Below are 26,830 nucleotides of genomic sequence, written 5' to 3' on the forward strand. Positions count from 1 at the left end.
AGCACCTAAGCTAACTGCCTCAAGTCAGCAGTGTGACCCCCCATGTTGAAACACGCTGTTATGCACTAATGATGCTCTGGACACACTTGGGTGACTGGTGGGTTGGATTTTCTTCCCCAATGTTTATTGATTTAGCAAATGCGAAGAAAGGAGTGCCAAATCTGGCAGCTATTAGTGACTCCATGCTGTAGCCTGCTTGTGAACATACAGTGTTCTGAAATATTTTCTAAAGAGCCTAGTTTAACACAGCCTGATTTATCTCAGTTATCCTCTTCACAGACAATCACCTTACTAGCAACTCCTCTGCCTCTTCTTCCAGTCTGTTTTCTTGCTAGTAGCATCATTTTTTATGTGAAAATACATGGATACAACTTGGTCCAGTATGTCTGGGAGCACTCAGCCTGCCAAAATTTAATCATGTAACTTTATGTGCTCAGGTAAGGAAAGGCATCTCTCCCTGAGCTGCTGATGCACTCACTGGAAAAAGAGAAGCTCTTCCAGAAGCATGTGAATTGCACTTTCTGAATCACTGTGGGAGACCCAGTTGCTCTCTAGTGATCATATAGGGAGCCTAAGAAAACTAACTTCTAATTTAGACATACGAAGTTAAGTGCCCAAAATTAAGCACTTGGACAAAAGTGTCATCAAAATATTTTCAATTTTATCTGCAGAGTGAAAAAACATTAAGCACACAAGCAGCCAGGCAGTGTAAAGTGCTGCATTTTTGAGATCACCCCATTTCTAAAGGCTGTATCTTATAAAGTATGGTTAGGTAAAAGATTGAAAAATGGCAGGATTTCTCTATGGCCATGAACCAGGACCACCTTTCAGTTTTGAGAGAAGTTATTCTTGGTTTACATTGAGGTAAGTGAGAGGAAAATCAGACAGTGCAAGTGAAGTAAGGCATTTGGAGAAACCTTTTGCTGAACTACGGAAGTTTTCTAGATGAGCTCAGTTTCTGAAAATACGAGTTGCTGCACTACTTGGTTAAAGACCCACGGTATTTCCAGCCAGAAAAAAGTGCTTCCACATTTCTTTCTGGAGAACAGTGACATCTAGTGATCGGCCTGACCCACACAGAGCACTCCCTGGGGTCTTCTTTCAGGCTGAGCCTGCTACTTGGGCTTAGTTTGGTTTTCTGCTATTTGAACTTTACAGTTCCTTGAGTCTCAACGGCATGTGCTGCTCATCTCTGACAGGGTCTAATGAATATAAATGGCAAAGTAGCTGTGAGCCAGAATGGTGAGGGAGCGGGGTGACTTCGAAGAGGGGACTTAAGCATGATAAATAAAATGTAGGTATGTGCCCTGGGACAGATTTGCTGTAGCGGACGAATTATGGCGGTAGCAGAGTTGCCTAGGAGACAAGCATCAAGCTGTCAAATGGTCAGGAGCTGCATTAGCCAGGAAACCACAAAGTCTAAGCGGTTCATTAGTTCAGTACTTTTCTGGTGGGTTTTCTGTTTCTGGGCTCCTGGGAAGCTCCAGGCTGAATACACAGCTGCCTTCTCCTGCTGGAGATCCCAGGGCATGTAGCCATACTCAATTCCACTTGCAGCCGGGGGGACTCCCCCAGATACTAGTCTGAATTCATCCATCAGGTTAGTCTGCATTTTCCTTCACTACTGGGGTTCAGCCCAGGACTGTGAGATTGTGTGGACACATCCATGTAAGAGTGAAGATGTTAGAGCTTTAAAATAAAATGCTTTTGGAACTAAAAATACTATTCATTTTACGTTACAGCTCTGTGACTAAGTGACGACTGGGGTGATCCTCCAAGGACCCCTGAGCGGGGGAAGGGGTGTCAAAAAGAACTGGAAATGTTGCTGTGAAGGAACAATTCTCAAAGATTGCAGTGAATCACACAGTGAACTTGGGGATTACAAACGGTTTTGAGGTACACACACACCAAACTGGAAGTCTTCAGCACTCCATCAGCATCCACAGCTGGACACTTCATTAGCACTTTGTCTTTAAAAAACTGGAGAAGTGATCTTTCAGCTGTGTCATAAATGACCATTATATCCAATCCCATCTGTCCAGGCTGTAATCATGTATTTTATTGTATAAATTACATATGTTTTATTAGTATTCTGAGAGATACTGGGCCAGATTGAGCAGTGTTTTTTAAAGCAATTTAAGTCTAAGGAAACAGGTTTTCTACATCTATGCCAGTTTAAAAAGGCACAGTCCTTTTACACCTAGATTATCATATGATATCACTTTCATCTGCCAGCATTTGAAGAAACACAAGAACGATGATGAGAAGGCCTAGACTGGTGGAAAACTAAAGGTAATTAAATCTTTACATTATACGCTATGTATTTCCTACAACTGGGGGATGAGAAGTTTATTTTACATAAATGCCTTATCATAAGCTACTTGAATGGATGAAATCCCCACTGTAATGTGAGGTTTTTGATCATTTCCTGTGTCATGGCATTTACACTGCTGGGCTTTTTTCTTTTCTCTCTGTTTTCTTTTCCTCACTGCAAAGGCTGGAAGTGTGCACACATTTGAGGAACACTTGTGTAAATATCTCAAATGTCAGGAATCAAATCTGAAGACTATCCCATTGTATTACACCTCTTCTTGTTTTATCTCAGGAAAAACCATAGTATGTGGCCGTCTAAAGGAAGCTGCATCTTAACGGATAGGCACAACAAGACCGAAGTAAACTTTTCTAGGCAAACTTAATCTAGATGTTTCCCATCCTCTGCATATTTGACTTAGCTACCATAACATTTCTGTAACACTGTGACAGTCAGACACACCTCTAGAATCTTTTCTAATCTTTACAAGGCAGACACATTGAATTTTATGGAAGATAGTTGTTGAGTCCAGAAAAGGAGCTTGACTTCTTCTTAGAAGAGTACTGCCGACTGTCATAACCACGCTGCCATCAACACAGACACTGTCTCTCAAGTCTCGTCTGATCCCTCTTGGAACAAGGGCTTTTCTGCAGAGATCTACTTTAGAGTCTACTATAATGAGGGAAAGAGCTGCAACGTACCAGTAGAAACATGATACAGGAGCCAGACTGTGTGGCAGCCAGGTTATGGGGGCCAGCCACAGCCATGTGACAGAAAGTGTTTGGAGGACAGAGGCAGTAAAATCAATTTTCCCCTTTACACCACCAGCAATCTGACAAGGGCACTGCAGAAGGACTGAGATCAGGTGTGGAGAAAATTTATCCTATGGTGAAGTCTTTGAAAACCTGACTGCTTTAAGAGTAAAGCTTCAGCAGTTAAGAAGTTTTGTCAAAAGCATGTGCTTTGCTATTTCCTTCCTTGCTTCTAGGACATCTAGTTTAGCTCCTCCTTCATTTTAGATGAAGCAATGGATGGGAAATGTTTAATGTTAATGCTAAATGTCCAAGAGACAGCTCTTCGACACTAATTTGGGAATCTGATGCAGCTTCCTGTCAGATTACAAAGTCAGATGAGAGGTCTGACCTAGGATTGTATCCAAAAAAGACAGAGCTAGAACAGTGAGACTGTATTTAGCCATTCTCAGCTGGTTTAAAAGTATGTAAGATTTAGCAATAGACTCTAAACAATGAGGTATTTGGCTTGGCTGTGCAAGTATAAACATAATGTTTCAATTGAAACCTTCCCTATCAGATAATTTTTCTCTTCAATTTGCATTTTATAAATAACTTGGAATTGTACAGATTCCCACGAGTCAACAAGTTGAAATCATTACACAGACGTCTTCTACAACCTGAGCCACTTTGAGCATTATAGGCTATTTTTGCTCTCAGGGTACCAGCTGCTGGAGGATGAGTGATGCACTTTGCCTGTGGCTTAGTAGCTATTTTCTGGTAGCAAAATGTAGGGAAAAACAACAACGCTGATTCAAAGACGATTATTAGAAAAATGGTAATGTTAATCATTCCAATCTTGTCAGAGTCTTCTTCTTAATTTGAAAAGGTATCTGTGATTATTTTTATACCAGTGATGACTGGAGAACATAAAAATAGGTATTTATGGGTTAGGTTTTGGAGGAATTACTTTCCGCTAGGAACTGCTCTGGATAAACAAAGGAATTCCTCATCCTTTGTTAGTTAAGGATCAGTTTCAAGCATTAAAAGATAAAATACATTATCTGTAAACCACTAAACATAGTTTTTTAAGACTCCAGACAAAAGTTTACAGTTCTTCAGTTTTTAACACTACTTTCTTTTATGCTGCAAGTTGGAAAGTGTATAAAAAGCTTTGTGCTTTGTAGGAATCTAATTATATTTTGGAATTGGTTTACATACTAGTAAAGTGTAAAAGCAACTGTAAGTGAAAAAGCAACTGAGGAAGAGTTAGACCACCATTGCATGTCACTGGAAAGAGCAAGGCTTGTCTCAGAAGGCTGAAAGAACATTATTTTCAAGAAAATAAACGTTATGACAGAGTTGAGTATCAGAAAGATTTTAAAAGGAAAAAAGATTATTCTTTTCAGAAACACAAGAAAAAGTAGTCACATATTAGTAGCAAAGGTGGACACAGCTTTGGTTTGATGCCACATGATGGAAACACGTCAAGAGCATATTAGGGGTGGACAAAGATAATGAGTAAGAAGCCCACACTTCTGACCTGATGGGGTCCTCCTTTACCGAAGTTATAAAAAAATGAGATTATAAAACAAGTAGCCAAAGAAAGCATTTGTTCCTATTCTCAAGTTTACCGCAATTTTCATAGTGTGTCCGTTGGCTTATATAAATGAAGAAATAGCCAGATAAATGAAAATGAATGGTGAAGCAAAAACACTGCAATACACCACTCGGGAATACTGATTTTCTTTTCATGAATGTTTCTGTAATATGATGACAAGACTGCATTGTCCTGTGAAAGACAAAGTGGTAAAGCATTGCCAAGAAATTAGATTGATGTATCTATTTTGAAGTTACTACCAGGATCTTGATTTACTATTTAAATTAAAATATTAAGGGGAATAGAGAACATTAGAAAGCCTTATTTTTCATATGAGACTACTGAGATATATTTATATGATTATTATTTTTGACAACTCCCCAAATGACTTATTTTTATAAAACCACTTTCCAGATTTTATAAGACTTAAAATTTCTATCCGTTGATCATCTGTAACCGTACAGGTTAGGTTATCTGTGATACATTACACAGGTCTGATCAATCCTTAGCTGGAATTACTGATTCAGCTATAGACTAGCTTTGTTACTTATGTTACGTTAAGATAAGACTTGCTGCTACTTGGAAGAAGTATGATATTCCAGACTCCATATGGTTAGACCACACTCAGTGATGTAGTCTTTGTTAAAGCCTTTCCACAAACAGGATAAATAAAAAGAATTAAAATGAAATAGCCATTCCTTTGTTTTGTGCTCTGGTTTTAATTTTTCTTTTCCTTTTTTATCAACTAAAAAATCATGGTTAATAAGCACAATTATTTTCATTGTCTTTAATCATTCTGTCCCCTAGGTGTTGGCGAGGGAGCCCATGTGACTAGGAGAGCAGGACTGCAGTCCCTAAACTGGCATTAAAAGAAACAATTACTAAATGTTGGCCTCTCATTTTTTATTTCTCCAGATTATAAATTGCAGAGGGGAGCTTTGTTTATTTCTTTGTTTGGATAAAATTACTTGCTGCTCAGCAAATTGGAACATGTTTTTTCAACCCACAAAGAATCTGGCGTTCTTCTCCAAACTACAGTGTTTACTGTCCACAGACCCTCATGCTTCTATTGCCATCTCCTTCTGTTTCCCTGACCACTTTCTGTCTCGTCTCTTGTGTTTTCCCCATCTATTACTGAACTTCAGTTTTTCCTTTTGCAATCAGACTGCATCAGAGTATTAATGCCTGTGCTGTCTCATGTTGCTAAGATTTTCCTTTCCACTCATACCTGTTTCCATATTCCCCTTTGAGCTTCTCCTTTACAATGCCAGCAGCAGGTAGAGAAAGAAGTTCCCTGTACTCCTTTCTGCCACCTTATGACTCCCTGCTGCTAAGATTAGTAGTTACAAGGAAGGCCTCCTACCTTTCCAATGAAGCATACACTTTTGCTCTGATGGAATGTCCTACAAGTATTCCAGCCAGCAACTAGAACTGGAGTATATTCAGGGCAGATGAAATTTTGAGAGAATTTTGCTTCCAGCTGAAACAAACAGCAGTCACCGCCTCCAGAAACACTCAAGTACACACACTGAAAATGTTAGTTCTCATCACTTTGTCTAATTTGGGACAACATTTTACAGTAACAACCATAGATACATCCTGACATCAGAATGGCTCTTAGTTTCGATCAAAAGCTTGCCTATATTAGAGATAATATCTTTTTCATGGGTACCTCTTGGCATTAACAGGTAGAGTTGAATTTGTCGTAATAAAATTAAGCAAACTCTCCAAAAGAGACATGGAATATTTCAGATAAAATTTTTTAAAAATTATAGGCTTTAGAAGCAACTGGGAAAAAAAAAGCACCCTCTAGTAGAAGATGCCAGGAAACCTTAATTAGAGACTCTTAAAAATTGGAGATGTTCCGAAATTTTTATTTAAGTGTTCTCTGACTCTTCCCTAAAGAATAAATGGTGTTTTATTTGTGAATCACAATAACACTTTCAACTCTCAACAAAACTAGGTATACACGGATATCTAGGCTTGCTAGGAAATTGTCATACAGTCCTCATAATTCATAACAATACTTCCAAACCTGTAGACTGGAACCTGGATAACGTTTTACTGTAAAGAATTTATTTTTAAAATGTGCACACTAGGCTTTTTATCTTCTTGATGATTCCTTTATTACCTTCTTCAAAAGTACATTTAACTTTAAACATTACTTAAACATTATGTTACATAAATTTAGTATATTATTATATGTATTATTTACGTGGGACATGAATTTATTATAGACTGCTGCTTTCCAGTTTATATTTATAAAATATGCAAGCAAACAAAACACCCAAGAAGTAATATTTCTAATAAGAAAATCTGTGACTTCTTTAAAGATTTAGGAGCGTGCTACAAGCTCCTCAAACTCAGTGCATAGACCCATACTGTCCAACTTACACCAATTTGTTGCCGTGAGACTGGTCTTCCTTCCAGAATCATACTAAGCAACATGGCTAGCATCTGCCTGATGTTGTTTATTCTTTTCCCCACCTTCTGCCCCAGAGGCAAACTGTTTGAGAGAGATGTTACAACAAATATTATGTGCATTATGCTGTGGCCTTATGCTGGATAAGGGAAGGTTGAAGAAATATGCCTCAGACTTGGAATAAAAGTAAATGAGCTTTTGCCATGGCTCTTAATACCTGCGGAATCTCATTCCATGGTCTTGACTGGTCACTGAAAAAGATTTGTTTAGGACATCCATGAACTTCAGCAGGATTGTCTGTGTGTGTTAACTAGCAGTGTGAGCAGAAAGGTGAAGATTTGATACTTTAAAACAGTCACCAAACTTTAAAAAAATACCTAGAGATAGATAAACATAGAGTTTATATCCAGAGATTTTATCGGGCCCAACCTGAGATGTCTTCGGGTGATCAGGTACCTTCTCCCTTAGCAAACGTATGTATAACTTCAGCCTGACATGAAGAGATAACAGTCCTACCAATTATCCAAACCTTTTGGCTAGGGCAATTATGTTAAGACCTTTACATTTACGGTATGTCATGTGTCTAATCAAAAATTAATCAAATGATACCCTAAAGCAAAATAATTAATGAAAAAATTCTTCTACCCACTGAATCTCTGAACAGTGTCAGGCTGAATATTAATCATACAAGATGTTTACTTGTTATTTGCTGAGGACAACTGCTATGACACTCGTCCCCTAATGTTCCATGAACATCAATTCGATATTGACAGATGACAGTTTCCTGTCCATGTTCTTGTCATCCAGCCCAAGGTGCTGCAAGTTTTGATGCACTGAAACCTCAACTCCTAGTTGCAAGTATATTTTAGAAACATCGTTTGAAAAGCCAGTGGGCAGCCAAATCAGGCAAATATTCATTAAAATCAAGCTTTGTGCTTATATAAGAAAATAGTGAATGTTAAACCAATCTGAGAGAGATGACTGGCAGTGTGGTCTTGTTTACTTGGGCTAGGAGAAGAAAGTCAACTTTGCACAGAATTGCATATTCAATTAATAAGATTTTGACTGATTTCTCTTTTATTTCCTATTTCAAGGAATGGTACACTTCTTGAAATATAACATCAAAGTAAACTGTCTGAGGCTAATACTGCAAATACACAAATGCCCAAATTCCCTCATCTTATCTGAACCTGAACTTACACCAATGCTGGCATCTATAGATTAGATCAGAGTTGCCTGAAGCTTGATTCACTTGAGACAGAAGCTCATTATTATTATTATTATCTCTACACAAATGTAGTTACTTTTGGGTTGAGTGGTTTGAATCTAGCATATAAATTGTACTGTGCAACTTACTTTAAATCTCAAGCATAGCTGCATCATTTAGAGATGTGCTGTGTAGTTATTAGTAACCATGTGTAACTTGCCTTCCATATTTAAATGCATATTAGTATACACACACATAGTTGTGGTTTTTTTACCGGTATTTAATGAGAAAGGCATATCCTATTAAATTACTTTGACATAAAATAACTGACAATACAAATAAGTGTAGTTCAAGAGAGATATTCCTAGCCTTGACTAAAGGTCTTTTAAGGATAATCTGAAACTTCTTTTTACATCTTTTTCTGTCTGTGTTGTAATTGACAGTACCTGACTTTATAAATCTTGATGCCCCTGGTAAACATTGGAGGATGATGTCTTTACTGCCCTCTGGTATGAATAGCATAAAAGAGAGAACTTGAGATCAGAGAAAATGGTCACACGGTACCTGGGCTGTATGAAATCAGAGCTGCCACTTGTTCTTCCAGATACTTGATATGAATGGACCTGGACAGAGAGCCAAAAATGTCTGCTAACATAGAATTGTTGATTATGTCCTTGCGGAGGGTTGTTTATCACCAATTCAAAAACACAGATATCTCCAATTAGAAATCTGGAAAACTGCCCAGGTGAACAACTTTGTAAGGAAGTGTAAGAGTAACCTGAGCAAATATTCCTATCTATATGTGAGCTAATTATCTTAAATTCCCATTACTGTCGGTGGAGAAAAATTGGCATTTTGGGGCATGATTCTTCCCAAGGTTGACATCTAAACCAGGTCAGATGAAATATGTTCTAGGACTTCCTATTTCTCTCTCTTGATAACAAAGGGAGCTCAGCATGACTAGCTTAGGGGAAGATATCTACCTTGCAGATAGCTCAGGTTAGGTGAAGTGAACCCCACACCTATATTTGGAATATTTTGACCTGTGTCTTCATGTCCCACTTTCAGGCAAAACAATGGAACAGCTAAGGCAGCAGAGCAGAAAGCAAAGCTGACGTTTCTGGCACATTTGCACAATTAGGCTTCAGATGGAAACACTGCTAAAAGACCTTGCCATGGGCAAGAAGATAAATAGCCATCCTTACTATTTCAAATCTGTTTAAAAGTATTTTACCACTAAATAAAAAATGCTGAGACAAGCTATCATCAATCTGGTGTGAATAAGCAGCTCCACATCACATTCATTCCCCTCCTCCTTCACATGAAAAATACAGAGAAAACCATAACGAGCGCCTGAATTGCCAGCTTCATTTCCCCTCTATCTGCAGCTTTGTAAACGCCTGAAAATACTGTAGAACTCCATAGCTTTTGGGCACTGCATTGGAAAGCAGGTCACCCAAAGCTATATATCTCCATATCAGAAGAAAATAATGTAACTTCAGTGGCAATCTAAATGCATGAATGAAACTGGCTGCTGGAAGGGAAGTAATCAGCATGGCTAAATACATTTGCAAGTACTCATGTCTTGCCCTCAGTACTGGTTAGGGCTACCCCAGCCCTTTACAGGTCTGATTCAGTACTTTAGCTGCTCACACCAGGGAGTAACAGTTGTCTGCTTTGTGTCTTTAATAGGCAGCTTTTGGTCAGGTACCCCTTAATCCATTTGATTCTTTCCAAACAGCCTCACCAAACAGGAGTGAATTGTTTCCACTTAAGCCATAGTCAACTTCTTTAGAAAAAAAAACCCCTAACTAAAATTATATAAAAAATATAACATGGGCTTGCCAAAATCTGGATAATGGTCTTGAAGTTTCAGATCTACATGCATAGCCACAAATGAGTTGGCTCAGAGAATAAAACACCCTTGCATACTCTCTCTCTCAAAGTTTTTGTCGTCTCTCAGCTGAGTCAGTGTCAGTTTTTCATGTCTATATTAGAGATTCTGCCAAAAATACACCAGAGAGTCTCAGACCACTTTAAAAGGCTGTAATCCTATAATGACAATACTCATTAAGGAATATGATGCATTTGCATTGGTACAATAATAATTTTGCCCACAGGCAATCTCTCAGGACACAAGCTACTCCCTGACCCTCTTCCTGTAGCTGTTACCTTTCTGCACTGTATTAAAAGAACCCCTCTTCCCATCCTAGCAGTATCATTTAGCTTGAGACCTAATTGTACATGTCATGAGCTTTCCTCTGCTGAGATTGCTGTATACACACACATGCACACACCAAAAAGTAGTTATTTTTCTCATTTGCATTCATCTCTCCAAAGAATCTGTTAATCTATGCATATAACCTCCTCTTCACCCCTCCTCTGCCTCCAACCCGCTTTCATTTATTATCACACAGTGCTTCAGTTTTCTGTTGAAGCTTGTCAAGGGACAACATACATGACCATCCGTATCATTCATCTTAGACAAATGTGTGATTCTCTCTTCTTCAGATATACTCTCTGCTTGCTAATCTATGTATCGTTGCCCTCTTAAGTGAAGATTGGTTTTGAATTTGGCTTTCATTGGTTTAGTTTCCTCTTAAAGCAATTTCTTAATGGAAGTCTAGTGCAAAACGATTCCCAGACAAGGAAGATGGTCTACTCAGTGTGACAGGGGAGGAAATCAGTAAGAACTCTAACACTTGGACCAGTCTCTTAATTGTGACCAATATCGAGTGTGACGTCTCAGCAGCATACTCAATCTGTCACATCAGAAGAGAAAAGGTACTATGGAAAAAACATTGAAAAGAATTAGCAATATCCCATACCATTTACCTCACTTATGAATATTGTTAATATTCAGCATTCAGCTGAACACTTAATTCAGCTCTAGACTTAATACACTCTTTTAGAGTAAGTCACACACTAGTGATCTCCACTCTGTTAATATCATGTTCTATATTTGGAAATTAAAAAAAAAAAAAAAAATCAGTGAAGCTAGAGAATTCAAGCTGATGCAACATGTGTTAGCTGGCTTTCTGTGTAACAGCTTCCCACTCCACAGTAATGCTTCCATTTTGCATTGATGAGACTGCCTTTTAAAAAGGATGCATTGATATAAAATTCAGCGAATTATTTAGTCTTAGCTTCCTACTGAATTCAGCTTAAGTATGAGTTGGAAGCCTAAATGTTTTCTTGGATGTGGGCTCAAAACCATATCTCAAGACATTTCCCCAGTGGAAAACAATTTTCTTAACAGAGTAGTGGTGAGTCATCTGGTCTTTGTGCCTTAGGGCTCTGCAAGTGAGGTGAGTGGATATTGCTCCAGCGCTCAATCATATGAAACCACAGCTGCCTCATCTGTAACCACATGGGGACAAATCAATACCATTAGCTTCAGTGGAGTTATCCTGTTGACATATTTGACCCTAAATCCTTACCTAGAACACACAAGGGTGATGACTTGTGGCCAATAACAAAACATCAGAGTACTGTAAGTAAATTTTTCTTTCGTCTTTCCCTAGGAGTTGCTAAATTGTAATTTGCACTGCACAACTCACTGAGGGAAGTTAAGTAAGTATAGCCCCCTACTTGCTTTTCCTATATGTAAACCTCTGAGGCCTGGGCACATAGGAACTGCAGTTGTGGGGGCACAAGTGGGGTGCACTGCACAGATAGACTTTTTTCTTTCACTTCTTTTAGCTTTTATTTCTACTAGTCAGAACTAATGGGATTAAACTGGAACAGGACATGCTGCAATTTGTATATACCCCCAGCAAATTATCATTTCAGCAGAGGGAGCAGCAGAAGTCTCACGACTTAGCGGGGCATCTGAGGCAAAATACCTACAAAAGATATTGCTGAGATGACAGGGCTCAAATACCACTCCTTGCTCAAAAATCCCCTTGATCATTTTAATTCCCCGTCTCAGGCAGAGCTGGAGATCGAGTGCTGTCTTCCGACCCGAGCCTTTTTTCACTTACGTTGCTGTCAAGCGAACGACCTAAGTGTCTATATGCATGTGAACAGCCGAGCGGGGGCTGGCAAAGGAAGCTCATTTGCATACGTACAGTCACACATGCAATCGCATCTAGATATCAGGCCCCGTGCAGCGCTTCCCATCTTCATATGAAGAAAAATTTCTGCACACAGGTTCATTTAAAGCCAGTTAGAAGCAAGCAAGCTCTGTTAATCTCCTTTGTTATTTTCTACTTAGGACGCATCATTTCAGCCGCAGCCCCGGCCGTGCGCGTACACCGCTTGCCACGTCCAGCAGCAGGCTGTGGACGGATCACTTGCCGGGTGACACATCTGCCGCTTCTTCTCAAGGTTAGCCTCCAGTGACTCTTGTGATCAATTAAACTCAACTTCAGAAAATGATCTTGTTACAGGGCTGCTTCACATTTGGCCTTTTTATGGGGGTCTCCGATAGCCATGTAATAAAAATTCCTAAGTGTCTCACGAGCAGGTGTTGCATCAGCCTGGTCTGAACCACTGCCTGGAGTTCAGGAGATCCCAAGCAAACGCTACTTCGTTTCTGTATCAGCCGTGATTCCCATCACGCAGTTTTTTTTGCCAACTGCTTACTTTACAACACAACGTGTTTCACAACGTATCGAAGGGGAGGACTGCCCCCGCTGCAAGCGCAGAACCACACACCGCCAAAGTCCTCCCAGGCACGCCAAATCTCCCGAGAGGAGCCCCATCAGCCCTGCAAGACTGGGGAGACCACAAACCCCCACCGCTTCTCTGCTTCAGCCGGGAGCTGAGGGAGAAACACCCCCCTCACCCCCCCGCTACCGCCTCCTGCCCGTACGTGCGGCTGGAACCGGAGATCTCTCACATCCCCGGACCCTCCTGTTCCCCGCGACCCTTCCACAACCACCTTCCCGGTGGAAGAACCGACCCCCAGACCCAGTCACCGCCGCTTCCCGCCGCCCGGACTCGCCCCTCGCCTCACCCCGCGCTGAGGCGGCAGCTGAGGGCAACCGCCCGCCTCAACCGCCCTCCCGCCCGCGCGGCGCTGCGCATGCGCAGCCCGCTCCCAGGCATGCTCACTGACGGGGGCGGGCGGGCGAAGCGGGAGGCGGCGGCGCGGGGCTGCCCGCCTCGCCTCGCCTCACCTCGCCTCGCCTCGCCTCAGCGCGGCTCGTCGCACCATGCGGCGGGCGGCCGCGTGTCTCCGGGCGCTGTGCCTCCTGCTCCAGCTCCGCGCCTCAGGTGAGCGGGGGCGGCCGGGACGGTGGGACGGGGGGGAGGCGGCGGGCACCGGTTTGAACCCGCCGGCGCACCTGTTGTGGCGGCGGCGGGCGGCGGCGGCGGCGGCGGGCTCGGCCGCGGCGTCTTTCAGCACCGCGGACAGCGGGCGGCGGGAGAGCCCCGCGCTGCGCGCCCCGCGGAGCGGCCCCGGAGACCGCCTGGGGCTGGGGCAGCGGAATCAAAAATCGTGGCTCTTCATCCCTTTTTCTTCTTTTTTTCCAAAAAAAAAAAAAAATAATTATTACTCGGGGCGGAGGCGTTGCTACTTGTGTTTGCTCGTGGCAGCAGGGGTTTTAGAAAGGGAAATTTCAGCTGCGACAGCAGGCGTTTCGGCTGGAGCGGGGATAAGAAATCCTCTCTCTGCTTTGCTAGCAAAACGTGTGCCTCATTCAGAAATGTGGTGAGTGACGAGCGCCCTAGTACGTACGTGAAGTTCCACCGCCGGTTTCGTTCTGGTAGTCCTAGCTTGTGCTGCTGGCGTAAACCTCGGGCTTCTTTTAAATCGTGGAAAAACTGCTTCTTGTTCAGAGCCTCTCTCTCTCCTGTGCAGACTTAAACATATATGCTCTTAGGACGGAAATCAAATCTGCGGTAACTGTATAATTGTATTAAGTTCTCAATTAGCAAAGTTGAAGAGCTTCTTTGTTTTATCATTTATGGCAAGCATGGCTACTTCTGAAGTAGTAAATGGCTGTTGCACCCTGCTTTTAACTTCACTGAAGTTTAATTAAGAACGGCAGTTAAATGCCCAGGTACTGATTCTTTTGCTCCTGGGAATGTTGTTTTTAGGAGATATTTTTAAGATGCAACTAATTTGCACTGTTTTCTTGCAGAATCATTAAAAGTAATAGTTGAACTTCATGTCTCTCTTAATGTGGAAGCAGTGCACGAGCATGTGTGCTGCCTCCTCCCTGCCAAAAAATAAGCTATGTTATGAAAATAGTTGTTTATATGGATACATCGGGAAACGGACACTGCATTCTTTTGTTTGCAGTTGTCAGGAGAGGTGGTTTGCCTCGCTTATTGGTGTTTTATTGCCCTGGAATATTAGGCTACACTTCATAAAAATCTCAGGAGCCTCTTTCCTGTATATCCATAGTTAGGAAGCTCATGCTGTTATGCCTTGTATTCATATGTGCAAGAGATTATTGACTGAAAGATAGTGAGCATTTCGTGATCCATTTTAATAAAAGCCTTAAGCTGCTTTTAGGTTGTTCTTTTACAACATGTATTAAAAGGATCATCTGTACAAAATTAGTGTACAGCCTCTATTTGACATAACATGCCTTCTGATCTCAGTGTATCCTCTATTAATAGTGGACTTTGCATTAGTTTTCATGCGCTTCATTTTTCTATCCTACTAATGGAAACTGGGTTTATATCCTGCCAGTAAGCCATTTACTTTCCTTACTAAGTTTTACTTGTTTCATTAAGTTCCTGGGAATGCTTACAAACAAAGCTTGGCCTTTATTATGAAAATGTCTCTAGTCATGAGAAAAAGAGAGTAAAATAGACGTTTATATGGTGCTACTTTGTTCTCTGGGCAATCTTGGAAAATAATTTTTTCAGAGGAGGCAACAGGGAGGTCGGACAGGAGCTGAATTCAATCTTTGTGTATTGGGCACGGCTCCCACTGAGCACAAGAGCTGGGCTTCCTCTAAGGCAGGGCTGCATAAAACTTGCTCTTGTTGGAAGTCATCAAAGATGTCACAACGGTGAAATAACATAGCAAGCTTAAACTGCTAAGGTTTCTCTGTTTCATCTGATGCAAGTAGAAAATATGGTTTTACACAGGCTACCACTGTGGACATCTTTTATGTACAGGCTAAACTTATGAATTATTGACAGTGATTTTTCAGCTTTGGTTCATGTGGAATCACAAAATGCATTCCACTTGCCACTAGTGCTAGGTCACAAATTATACCCTGCATATCAATTTTTTGTAATGTGGTGGAAACTGCTTGGCTTTTTTGTTCTGAGGCTGAATTTATATGCAGCATGTTTCTAGGGAATGCTAAAGACAGTCAGCAGACAATAACAAAATCTCCCTTGATATCAGTTGGTGATAATAGATTTTAGAGAAAACATAAGTCTACATTTACTTGAGCTAATGCTACAGCAAAAAGAATTAATTCTCTAATGTGTTTAAATAGTGCTTTGTAAAGGCAAAATAACGCATGTCATATAGCAAATCTGATCTATGGAAAGACAATTCTACTACGGTTGTGTTACAGTAGACACACATGTATTCACACAAAAAATGGAAAATATTCTTGTCAAAAATGTAATCAGGAATTTTCATGTGCTTAAAAAAGTACTGTTTTACTAATTTGATTTAGATACTAATTCCTATAAAGCATGACAGCTGTGTAAACAGAAAATTAAATCCAGTTGTGCTGTCGATATACCCATACATTGCTTGATGAAATCAAAGACACTTGTGTGTGCATCTCTGAAAACAGAATTAGGCCCTTCTGCTGAGTGTAGCAGGTGAAGTAATCAACCTATATAGAGCTTGCTGTTGGATGAAGACCTAAATCTGCAGCAACTGATTACAGGTCAGCATGAACCTTCAACTTACATTACCCATTGCATGAGAGAGTGCACGGCAGTGCAGGTTATACTTGTTTTTAGTAGGTATGATCTAATACTTGTTCTTGCAGTAAAAAACTACTGTCTCCCAAGATGACTAGGAAGCATTGTTTCCTTGTAAAAGAATAGCAGGTGGTAGCAAAACCACAAAGTGATGCGTTAGACTAACTTGTAATTAGAGAGCCATTTGAGTCATCCAGATTACTCAAGTAATTAACTATTTCCCACCTCATTTTCTTTTTTAACAAATTTTGTGAACAGGATTAAAATATATGATTAATTAAATACCCAGTCACAAGAAATAGGCTAGGAATATCAACTAGACTAGAAAAGAACTTAGTTAACAAACACCAGGTCAACCCAACACCTGCCTTATGTTAAAAATATCTCTTTAAGAGAGCACTTTTGCAGAATTTGCTTTTAAGATGAGCAAACCCTGGTCCTGGAAAAGCAAAGAGTTAACAACTGAAGATTTGGTCAGGTCATCCAAGCCATGTTTTTTTGAGCAAAGGCCTTATGCTAGCTGCTAAGGGCTCCTGTTACCTGTTTATTATTCTTTTCATCAGTGAAGGGATGCATTGAAAACCTTAAGTCCAACCTTAAGAATCAATACTTCCCTACTAGCCAAAAGGAAGCATGTAGAACCTTGTCTCAACCTCTTGATGGATCCATTCCCCAAGCCCATCAGGTGAAATTCAGGGTAGGAAATAGTGGCATTTTATCTTCTTGGGGCAATGCTGTAATAACACGAGGATTGCTTATATCAAAACTGAAATTTCTTTGACCAGAGACTAACACTCCTCGGGGTAGAATGCACTAGGTTTAGAAACATATGTTATAAATATGCTAGACTGGTTCTCAGTTAATTATTACCAAAGAGTGATTTTACTAGTTCTGCTGTGCAGAAACTAGTACTTCAGCTTTCCTTGTCAAACATGCACTGCGTGGTATTCTCATGGTTGGAAATTACTTGAGTGGACTGCAGGTTTTACTTAAGTGTTTGGGGGGCCTATTTTCTGTAAAATGCACAAGCTCTGTCACAAAAATAACAAAATCTGGGGTCTGTACTTCTAGGGTTGAGGTGAGATCTGCACAAAATGCAGTCGCAATCGGATCCATTTCAGTAACCTCATGCTAATGAGTGAATAGTGCTAGCTTCTAAATACATCTAGAGTGAGTGTGAAGGAGCTATTGATTTAAAAAATGTATTGGAATTCTGCTTTGTTACACTAACATAATCTAAATGATGCTGGTACTTATAATTGCCTTCTTTAGAAAACATATTGCTGGCCATGAGTGGGTGTTTTTACTAGAATAGACATTTGTGCCTTTTATTAGTAGACTCGTGGATAATCAGAGGGTAGTCATTTGTCTCTTTAAAGGTTCTGTTGGGGAGAAATAGTTTCATAATTCAGTATCTGACTTCATATTTTTGAGGAAGTATTCAGTTGGAAAAAAGACTCTTGTCATGTTTTTACATGTGGAAATTCTTGCTATTCATAATTTTGAAAGGCATCATCTTCTACGAGAGATTTATGTTCAGTACATCCATTAGGAAATTACTGAGGTTTGTGATCTTGGAATCCCTGCCTAATTTCATTTGTTGTATTATGAAAAGACTGAAGCATCTTAGACAGCAAAGGCTGGTTTCAGCTTCTCTGGAGAGTGAAGCAGGAGACTTGCTGAAAAACCATGAAATGTGCTCTTGGGGGAATGTGTCTCTCTAGAAGGAGGCTAATGAGATAACAGTGGGTGGCCGTGTTTGGTGGTGGTCCCCTCCATGGGGATGTTATGAGACTTGATGTGGGGGACTAGAAGGAGGGGTAGGACTCTTACTCCATAAAGCACAGTCATTGTCCTGGAGGATTTTCAGCATGGTGTTGGAATAAGTACTTGGAGAAGCTTAGTAAGATCTGCTCAGAAATCCTCAATGTGATTTCCTAGAGCAGTATTACTGCAAAAAACCCCAGCCAAAACTTTAAGACTGAACCTCACTTCCCTTTGTTACTAGCTTTTGATTTCCTTGGAGATACTATATATTTCATGGAGATACTATATATTTACATCCACGTTATGCAGAGCAGAATTTAGCCACAACCTTTATTTGGAAAATGACAGTAATGACAAAATTAGCAAATTGATGCAGCACTTTCTCACACCTTCTGGAAAAAAAAAGTCTGATGTGAGACTATACAGTACATTAGTGCCAGGGCATAAGTATGGCAGAACACTTAAGTGCCTTTGGGACCAATGGCTCATCTCTTAATTCACATGAGTAGACCTAGTGAAATCAATGGTCTGTGGTATCCAGTTGCATTATTGACATATCAGGCAGCAGGCCTATAAAACGAGATGCAAAGTGTCTTTTTGAAAAAGATACTACTAGTGCTTAATTCAAATTCACTGTAGCTGTGGATATTTTTGGCCAGGGCATTTTTTTTTTTTTCCTACTGAAAAGGACAAATTCAGCAAAAATGAATTTGCAGTTGTTCCTATTTTCAGCAGATTGCTTATTAGAAAAGGAGAAAAATTCCCTGCAATCATCTCTCTCTCCTTCTCCCTCTCGTGTGTGTGCTGCCTCCCTCTCATGTGGTACTCTTGTGCTCTCACACACGCATGCATGTGCTTGCTCGCTCTTACACACACAAACACACACACAAAACCGAACTGTATATACACCTGCACACATATTTATACACAGATTTTGTACAAATTGATTTTGTCTGAATTTTTTGTTTTGGTCAAAAGTTCTGAACAGTTTCTTTAAGGGCAAATCAAAATATTTTTCCAAATTTTTACAATTGTCCTGTTCTTTGCTTGCTTAGCTCTGGTGTACATTTCTTGCTCTGAATTTTGACTTGTCATGGGTACTGTTCCTCTGCTGCAAAAGGCCTGACCTTTTGATTACTGGACCTAGTAGGAAAGTGCAGAACCCTTTCTATGAAGTACTGTGACCTTTTAGCCCTGTAATATGGTGTTGCCATTGCTAGTAACAAAGCCGTAAGCTTTGTACAGAGTTTGCAACACGTCATGACTGGAGCCTGTCAGGCCTGCTCTGCTCAAACTTTCCTTGACCTGCCTGTTTTACTTGGTTTAGCTCTGACAGCAGTTTCTCTAATTGACTAAGCATCTATAGCTGTTTTAAGGTGGTTTATCTTTGCATGGTACAACTCTAGTTTATACAGATAGCAGTAACACGGGCTTTGTAGAACAGCAGAGGCACTGAGCGTGGAGGCACAAGATGCGGCGTAGGGGAATGCAGGCGTGGGACGGTAAGAGATGGGGCACAGGCTTGGCACTGAAGACCACATGCTATAAAAGCTCAGTAATGGGTAAAAATGTGGAGCTGGAGCTTGAGAAAACACTTTTAGGGGGTTAACAAAGAGAGCAAAGAAATAGTATCTAACATATATACATGGCACCGTTTATAGTAAATTGAGAGGTAACCTGGAGCTGCAGACCAATTGAAGAAAGAGAAAGGTGTAAATGCATGTTAGCAAACAAATATATATATATAACTGGCCCTAAGAGGAAGGAAGAAGAGAGGAGGAAGAAGAATCCTTCAGCATGAACATCATATTCCTCCTGGCAAAGGACTCCAGATGCCGACAACTCCTCATAACATCCCTCCATTGGCAACACCAGTGTGAAACCATGGACCTGAGGAGCCAGAGAAGCAGTGGAAGGGTGAACGTTAACACCAGGTGTCGTGGTTTAACTGCAGCCAGCAGTTAGGCCCCACGGAGCCGATGGCTCACTCCTCCCCTGGTCGGATGGGGGAGAGAATCAGAAGGGTAGAAGTGAGAAAACACATGGGTTGAGCTAAAGACCGTTTAATAGGTAAAGCAGAAGCCGTGCACACAAGCAAAGCAAACCAAGGAATCCATTCCCCACTCCCCACGGGCAGGCGGGTGTTCAGCCATCTCCAGGACAGCAGGGCTTCATCATGTGCCTAACGGCGACTTGGGAAGACAAACACCATCACTCCCAACATCCCCCCTTTCCTTCTTCATCCCCCAGCTTTGTGCTGAGCATGACGTCCTATGGGCTGGGATATCCCTTGGGTCAGTTGGGGTCAGCTGTCCTGGCTGTGTCCCCTCCCAAATCCTTGTGCCCCCCCAGCCTGCTCGCTGGTGGGGTGGGGGGAGAAGCAGAAAAGACCTTGACTCTGTGTAAGCACTGACTGCTCAGCAATAACTAAAACTTCCCTGTGTTATCAACACTGTTTCCAGCAGAAATCCAAAACATAGCCCCATACTAGCTACTGTGAAGAAAATTAACTCTACCCCAGCCAAAACCAGCACAGCAGGGAAAGGGATAGACAATTTTAATTGTATTATTGCTATTATTGTAACTTTTTGTATTATTATTCTTTGTTTTTCTATAAAAATTAGATCTAGGCTAATGATGCTTCTTGAATTAGACTGTTAAGATTCTCATTACATGAACAATAAACTCTCAGCTTTACTTACATGTATAAGATGTGCTTCACCCTTGTTCATGAACAAGACTTTGAATGTAACAAGGATGAGAAATTCTTCTAGCTGAAGGAGGCTGTGAAAGGCTATGCAGGAGCATGCCCAGTGAAGGATTGTTAGGTCTAGCAGCCTACTTTGGGTAGGGAATAGCTTCATTTGTATGGCTCTAACAGGTTTTGTCTTAAGAGGAAGCTGTGGTGTGAAGGAAGGATCTGATCAGGCTTTGTGTTTTGGCGTTATTCTCTGAATGATGGAAACAGTCACAGCCTGCAAGTCCCTCTGCTACAAGGACTGTTATACGTGGGAAAGTATTTTCCCAGGTGAATTCTTTTGTCAGTTTCAAAACTTCCAATGTGTTGCTTCGTGCATGTGCTACCAAACCAGCAAGTGGATTCATATTCTTCCTTTTCAGGTTTGCATGGTTTGCCTCACAAGAGCACTTTTGAAACTATGTTCTGCTGTACAGCTAATGATGAAGTCATACTTCAGCCACTGTTTAACTGTATTTTATTGGTAATAATTTTTGGTCCACCTTGCTGAAGTTAAACAGTAGTCTGTGTTTGGCTAAAACGGCATAGCCTATCCTAATGAGATTTAGATTTGATTGATGTACTACTTCGCTGATAGGAAGACATACTGTTAACTAGATGGTACAGATGCATGGCATATTGCCTCCAGACTTCTTTTGTTTTCATTTGTGCTTTCAACATCATTTAAAACATTTTTATTTCCCACCAGATATGTTGACTCCTCTTGATATGTTGGGTTGTTGTTTTTTTTTTTTTCCTGGCAAGATAGATGAAACAGGAATAAAGCAATAGATTTTATATCTTTCAAAGTCCTAGCCAAAGGAAGGTCCTGTTGCCTGCACCAGAAGGGACAACCTTCACATCCCAGAGAAGACAGAAGTCTTTTAAACCTATAGTAGTGTTTATCCTATGTCTAGAAATTACCAGTAGTTAGCATTTCCCTTAGCATCTTTGCAGACGGGACTCCTGAGAGTTAGAGCCACGCTCATAAATGGCTAGCATGACATTAAGAATTTTAGCACAGATGCTAAGAGAGATTTCTTTTCCCCCCTCCCTCTGAGCCAACATCTACTTGGCCCTTGTATAGGCAAGAGAGAACTGTAAACTCTGCTCTGCAGGGTGTGAGTCCATTTCCATCTCAATGGACTAAAAAGAGGCAAGCAATGAATATCCTAGCTGTAGGAACATTGACATTATTGGAGAGGATTGATCAATGGTCTGCATAAGTACGTTGACCTGCCTTTCACCGTGATTCTGGGTGGCTGTTCAAGAAGAGATGAACCATTCAGACATTGGAACAGGCTGCCCAGGGAAGTGGTTGAGTCACCATCCCTGGAAGTATTCAAAAAGCGCGTAGACAGGGTACTCCGTAACATGGTTTAGTGGGCATGGATGATGGTTGGACTCGATGATCTTGAAGGTCTTTTCCAACCTAAATGATTCTATGATTCTATTGTGCAAGAGGTGATGGAGACCAAGCCTATCCAAAGTCTGACGCTGGTTTTTAAGGTGTGAAGAAAGGTTGTATGGGACAAAGAGCATCTTTCAGAACAGCAAGCTAAGTGGAAATTAAAAAAGCATGGGGAGCTCTGGGTACAAAATTGAATTACCCAAGTTAGTAAGTCTTTTTACTGAAAATGAGAAATTATTTGGCAACAGCATTAAGTACTGTTAACTCAGATTGCATTTGCGTTAAATTTATCTTTGAAACCAATCAGTCAAGTTTCAGCATGTTTTTCCCTTATGAAATGACTCTACGTTTTCTGCCTTTTTTCCTCCAATTTCCATTTTGTTAGCATGAAAATCTCAAGCTGTGTAATATACCAAGATATCTGTAACTATAAAGAGACTTCAGTGTTATTATAGTGCTAGTTATGGTATTAATTGTGAGTTTTGAAATATAGGCGCTATGTGTCTGTATTCATGTGTGCATTTTACTTACTAATCAGGTATAGCACAGCAGTTCTGTTGATGGATTTGGGGTGACTGCACTACTTACAAGTATTAAATATACAGTATACCTCTCATTACAGAAAATGGGAACGTTCAGGAACATACCTTAGTATGAATCTAATTTGTTCAGATTAAACCAAATAATAAGACTTAAGACAATGACCTCAGATTGTTTTTCCAGGCACACGTCAAGACTTTAGGCACCATTATCTTGGCCCTATCAGGTTTAGAAAAGAATGTTATGTCCCACTGGGACTCTCCTTTTCCAGTCAAATAAAGTTCTGGTTTCTGGCTCTAGAGGATGTGAGATAAAAAAAATCTGTAAAGCTGTGATATTTTTATGTTTTGAAAAGAGAAAACCGTGCTACTGTGTTACTGGGTTATTAATGGATCTTGACTATCTTGAAGTTTTTTATCTGTCTATTTTAGCAAAAGTTAAGGTATTTGGGAATTGGGAGTCTAACAATTTTCTGGCAGGTTGCTTTAAAATAAAATGTCAACTGTCTGAGACTATTCAGGGAGTCAAGACAGTCTAGAGAAATCTTGGGATTTCTCTGTTAAGCAGAGGCCAGCTGGGAAGTCAGTGCCCACAACATCTTTCACATCAGATTCACTATTTATTATAGGCTTTCATTTCTGCATATATAATACAAATTTGTAGTGCAAGACAGGCTCAGCAGCATGTGCTATCTAGCGTTCTTGTGATTTACCCATCTGTTATAATGAGAAAATTTTGTGCTTCCCATGTACTGGGACCATATGGATATTTCACATGGACTTCTACTGACCTGTTCTCCATCATTCTTCTGTAGATTGGATTTTTTTTTTTTTTTTAATTCAGGACGGAAATTGTTTTATCTTGTGTGTTTCTGCAGACAACTAAGAAAATATGGTTAACACAGTTCAGGTGAACATAGCAAGCAGAACAGTTGGAACTAGCAGAACAGGGAGTTTCATAGGGATTTTTCCAATTTTCCTTTCAAGAAGGGTGATGAAGACAAAGATGGCAACTGGTGGCAATGGTGGAAAAACTGAAATTAGTACAAGCAGTGAAGATGTTCAGATGTGAAAGTATGCATTCTACATCACCCTGGAGCTTCTTGTTACACTTTAATAGATGAAGTGTTTCCGCTGGTAGAGGTTCTAGAAGCAAAACTCCAGGGACTGGAAATTCAACTAAAGATAATCTGAAATTTTGAGGAAGGACAATACTCTTGTACAGGAGAAGCTAAATTAAAGAGGGGGGTTACCATGGAGGAACATGAAAGCAAGATCAAGACAGGCTTTCTTGTTAAAAAAAAAATCTAAGGAAAAGGAGCAGCAGCATGTGAGGAGTTGCAAGGAAGAAGAAAAGTCAGCTAGTAGGTAAAGAACAGAGGAAGAAGTAGCAATATTCATCAGGAGCCGAAGCCCAAGAAAAAGAGCGGTGACCAATCACTACGTTGTACAGGCAGAAGAACTGGAAGACAGAGTCAACAAATCATGCCAGTATGAAGTCAGAGCGCAGCATCTGTTACTGAAGGGAATAGGGATGGTTATTACATGAGATGATGGTCTACATGAAGGAAGGGTAGGGTGTCTTCCAGGAGCAAAGGTAGATGCAAAACTGCTGCTGAGAGAAGTTCTGATGTGAGTTTGAAAGTAATCGTTGATTATTGTTCATTTTGGAACAAACAATGAAGTAACATTTTCCATGACATAAAAATAGCTATGCTTAGCTGAGAAATACGTGAAGACTCAGCGTCCTTTAGATTGGCAGATGTAGCATGGAATCACAATGTGAACATTTTCTCTGTTCTCCTCAATGCCACGGCAGAATAAACTATAATTCTTTGTAATACACTTGAGGGGAGGGAATTTTAGGAGAAGGAATAAAATTATTTTAGTTAAAGGGTGATATTGGCACTGGGTGAATATTACAAGTCAGTCATGAATAACTCTACATTCTGAAGTAGAGTTTAAACAGGGTAGCGTGAGCAGAATATCAAAACTCACTTTAGGATTAAGTTTTCTGAGTTTTGGAAGAGATACCTCTAGGAATTCTTTTTTTTAGCCTTGTCCTAAGCCCTATTTTCTGAATTTCTGTGTATGTTGGGCTATCTGAAGCTTAAAAGGCACCAAAATCAAAATTTTTTGCTCTCGTACTTCAGTTCTTGATAGCTTCTGATGGTTTCCCTGGCGGCCACAAAGGAGCATTTGCTTTTTCTCTATAGGTACAGGACTTGATATGGGAAGCCCAGTCTTGTCTCTCATAAGGGTTGGAGGCTGGCAATATTTAAAGGTGATGTGTAGCACAAGTGCTGGTGTTTCTAATGATTTCATTTTCCAAATGCCTCACTGGTGCATACTGGTTGTGTTCAGAGCTGAAGTCCTGGGGGTCAAGAAGGAATATTTTCCCCCTTCGGCAGATTAAGGGGAAGCTTTCGGTTGCCCTGTAGTATCAAGGGTGGCCCACTTGTTAGGGTCACCTGAGGCATCTATAGCAGTCTGGGAGCCAAAGTCTACTAAGATCAATGCAGTTTTTCACATGGGGCACTGTGAATGCATGTAACCTACTTAAGCTACTGGGACTATATGGACTTCTCAGAAAACCAAATTCAGCCTTGTAATTTTCTTGGAACATATTTGAACTTCTGCGCTGTCAGCTGGTAAAAATAGATTTGTGTGAGTGCAAAGAGTATGTTGTGTAATTAGACTTGTTAATTTCTCATTTCTACAGGATGGGCCATTACCAAAATATGTTTTGTTGTCCAACTAGAAAATCTGCTGCCATGAACCATGTATCAAATCGGCTGCAAGGACCTGTATTACTGATGGGATTTTTAGCATTCTAATGGAAGCGAGCCTGCTGGGATTTAGTGGGAAATGGTGATACTGCTGTTAAAAAGTACTGAGATTCATGAGCAGGCAAGCTTTTAGGGGAGTTCCTTTAACTATTGTTATATCAAAAATTAGACAACTGTTCAAATTTTTCAGTGTTACTCTGGATTCAGTCAGGATTAACTCTGAAGTCATACTTGGGATTTACCTTGGTATTATTCAGTGAAGAATTTGGCCTAGTACTTAACTGTATTATTTTTTTCTCCTTCTTTCAGTAAAAATAAATGAAATAAAAGGGGAATTTGGAATATTAAAGTGGGTAGGAAATGCAATGTAAACAATTCCAGGAGAACCACAGTGGTTTTGATTCCCTCAGAAACAAAGGAGTAGGAATGAAGGAAGCAAAGAGGAACCACAGACACCAAATGTGTGTGTAGTTACATTCCTGTATATTATCTATGACCAGTTTTGGAATACTGGTTGACTGTGAAGGAGACACAGACATGAATCTAGCAAAGAGGTGACTGTGAGAAGTACGTGACTATGAGAAGTGCTGATGTTTCTTTGTTTTTATTTTGCCATTCACACAACTCTCTAAATTGCAAGGTAAGACCAGCCCCCAGGATTTTATCAATGAAGCCAACCCCCTGAAGCTTAATGAGATCCCAGCAAACTTAAGCTGTGAAATTCAGCTATTTCTAAGACTATACTCTGCAGTTTCTCTTTTCCCCCCACTCCCCGCTCTCAGTCCTCTTCCCAAGAAAAACGTGACAACAGCGGTACTCGTGTGACCTCAGTGGTCATCCAGAAAGTTGTCAGTGTTTGTTTTTACCACTTAAAAGAGTAGCCTTAGGTTTAGCATCGTACTTTATAATATGGGGATCTCTAAGTGTACTGCAAAATGCAGGATTCTGTGTTCTGTCTTCTTCCTACTGATTTTCTGCTCACGTGTATTACGAATTGCTTCACCACCTACTGACATGGACCCGCTTTTGGCAGCATTTCCCAGTGATGCATAGCAATACTGTAGCACAGATAAGGTATTGTCCTTGATTTTCCTAACCGAAATTTCATGAGGAAATTAGGTCAACAGAATGTAATTACCTACACTGAAATGTCCTAAGGGCACTGGGTAGAGCTGTGCAAATGACTGATTATTTTGATTTGCTTACAGAAGCAAAAAAATCAGAGGCAAAAATCAGTCTGAATAGAACAAAATGATTTCTTGTTCGACCTGAATTCAAACATGTTGGTTCTGAGCTGTTCTTCACAGCTCATTACGAGAATTACAATAACATTGATTTTATATTTTTTTTTAACTAAAAATCAGCACACAAATACAACATTGCCATTAACTCCAACAGTTTCTGAAGAGGCAATTCCAAGCTGATCAGAGCGAGCTCTCCGGGTTCACTTCTCTTAGAACAC

General features: G+C 40.5%; 1 protein-coding gene across 2 annotated transcripts in view; it reads left to right on the forward strand.

Moving 5' to 3' along the window:
- The first annotated feature begins 13,340 nt into the window (after positions 1-13,340).
- The window catches only part of PTPRR (protein tyrosine phosphatase receptor type R), a 154,497-nt gene continuing 141,007 nt past the window's right edge, over positions 13,341-26,830 (forward strand). For both annotated transcript variants that reach the window (XM_069773772.1, XM_069773773.1), the window contains exon 1: positions 13,341-13,491. In XM_069773772.1, the coding sequence (XP_069629873.1) occupies positions 13,431-13,491 (61 nt within the window). In that variant the 5' untranslated portion in view covers positions 13,341-13,430. The remainder of the gene's footprint in view (positions 13,492-26,830) is intronic.

The sequence above is a fragment of the Haliaeetus albicilla genome, chromosome 28, assembly GCF_947461875.1.
Source record: "Haliaeetus albicilla chromosome 28, bHalAlb1.1, whole genome shotgun sequence".
Lineage (NCBI taxonomy): Eukaryota > Metazoa > Chordata > Aves > Accipitriformes > Accipitridae > Haliaeetus > Haliaeetus albicilla.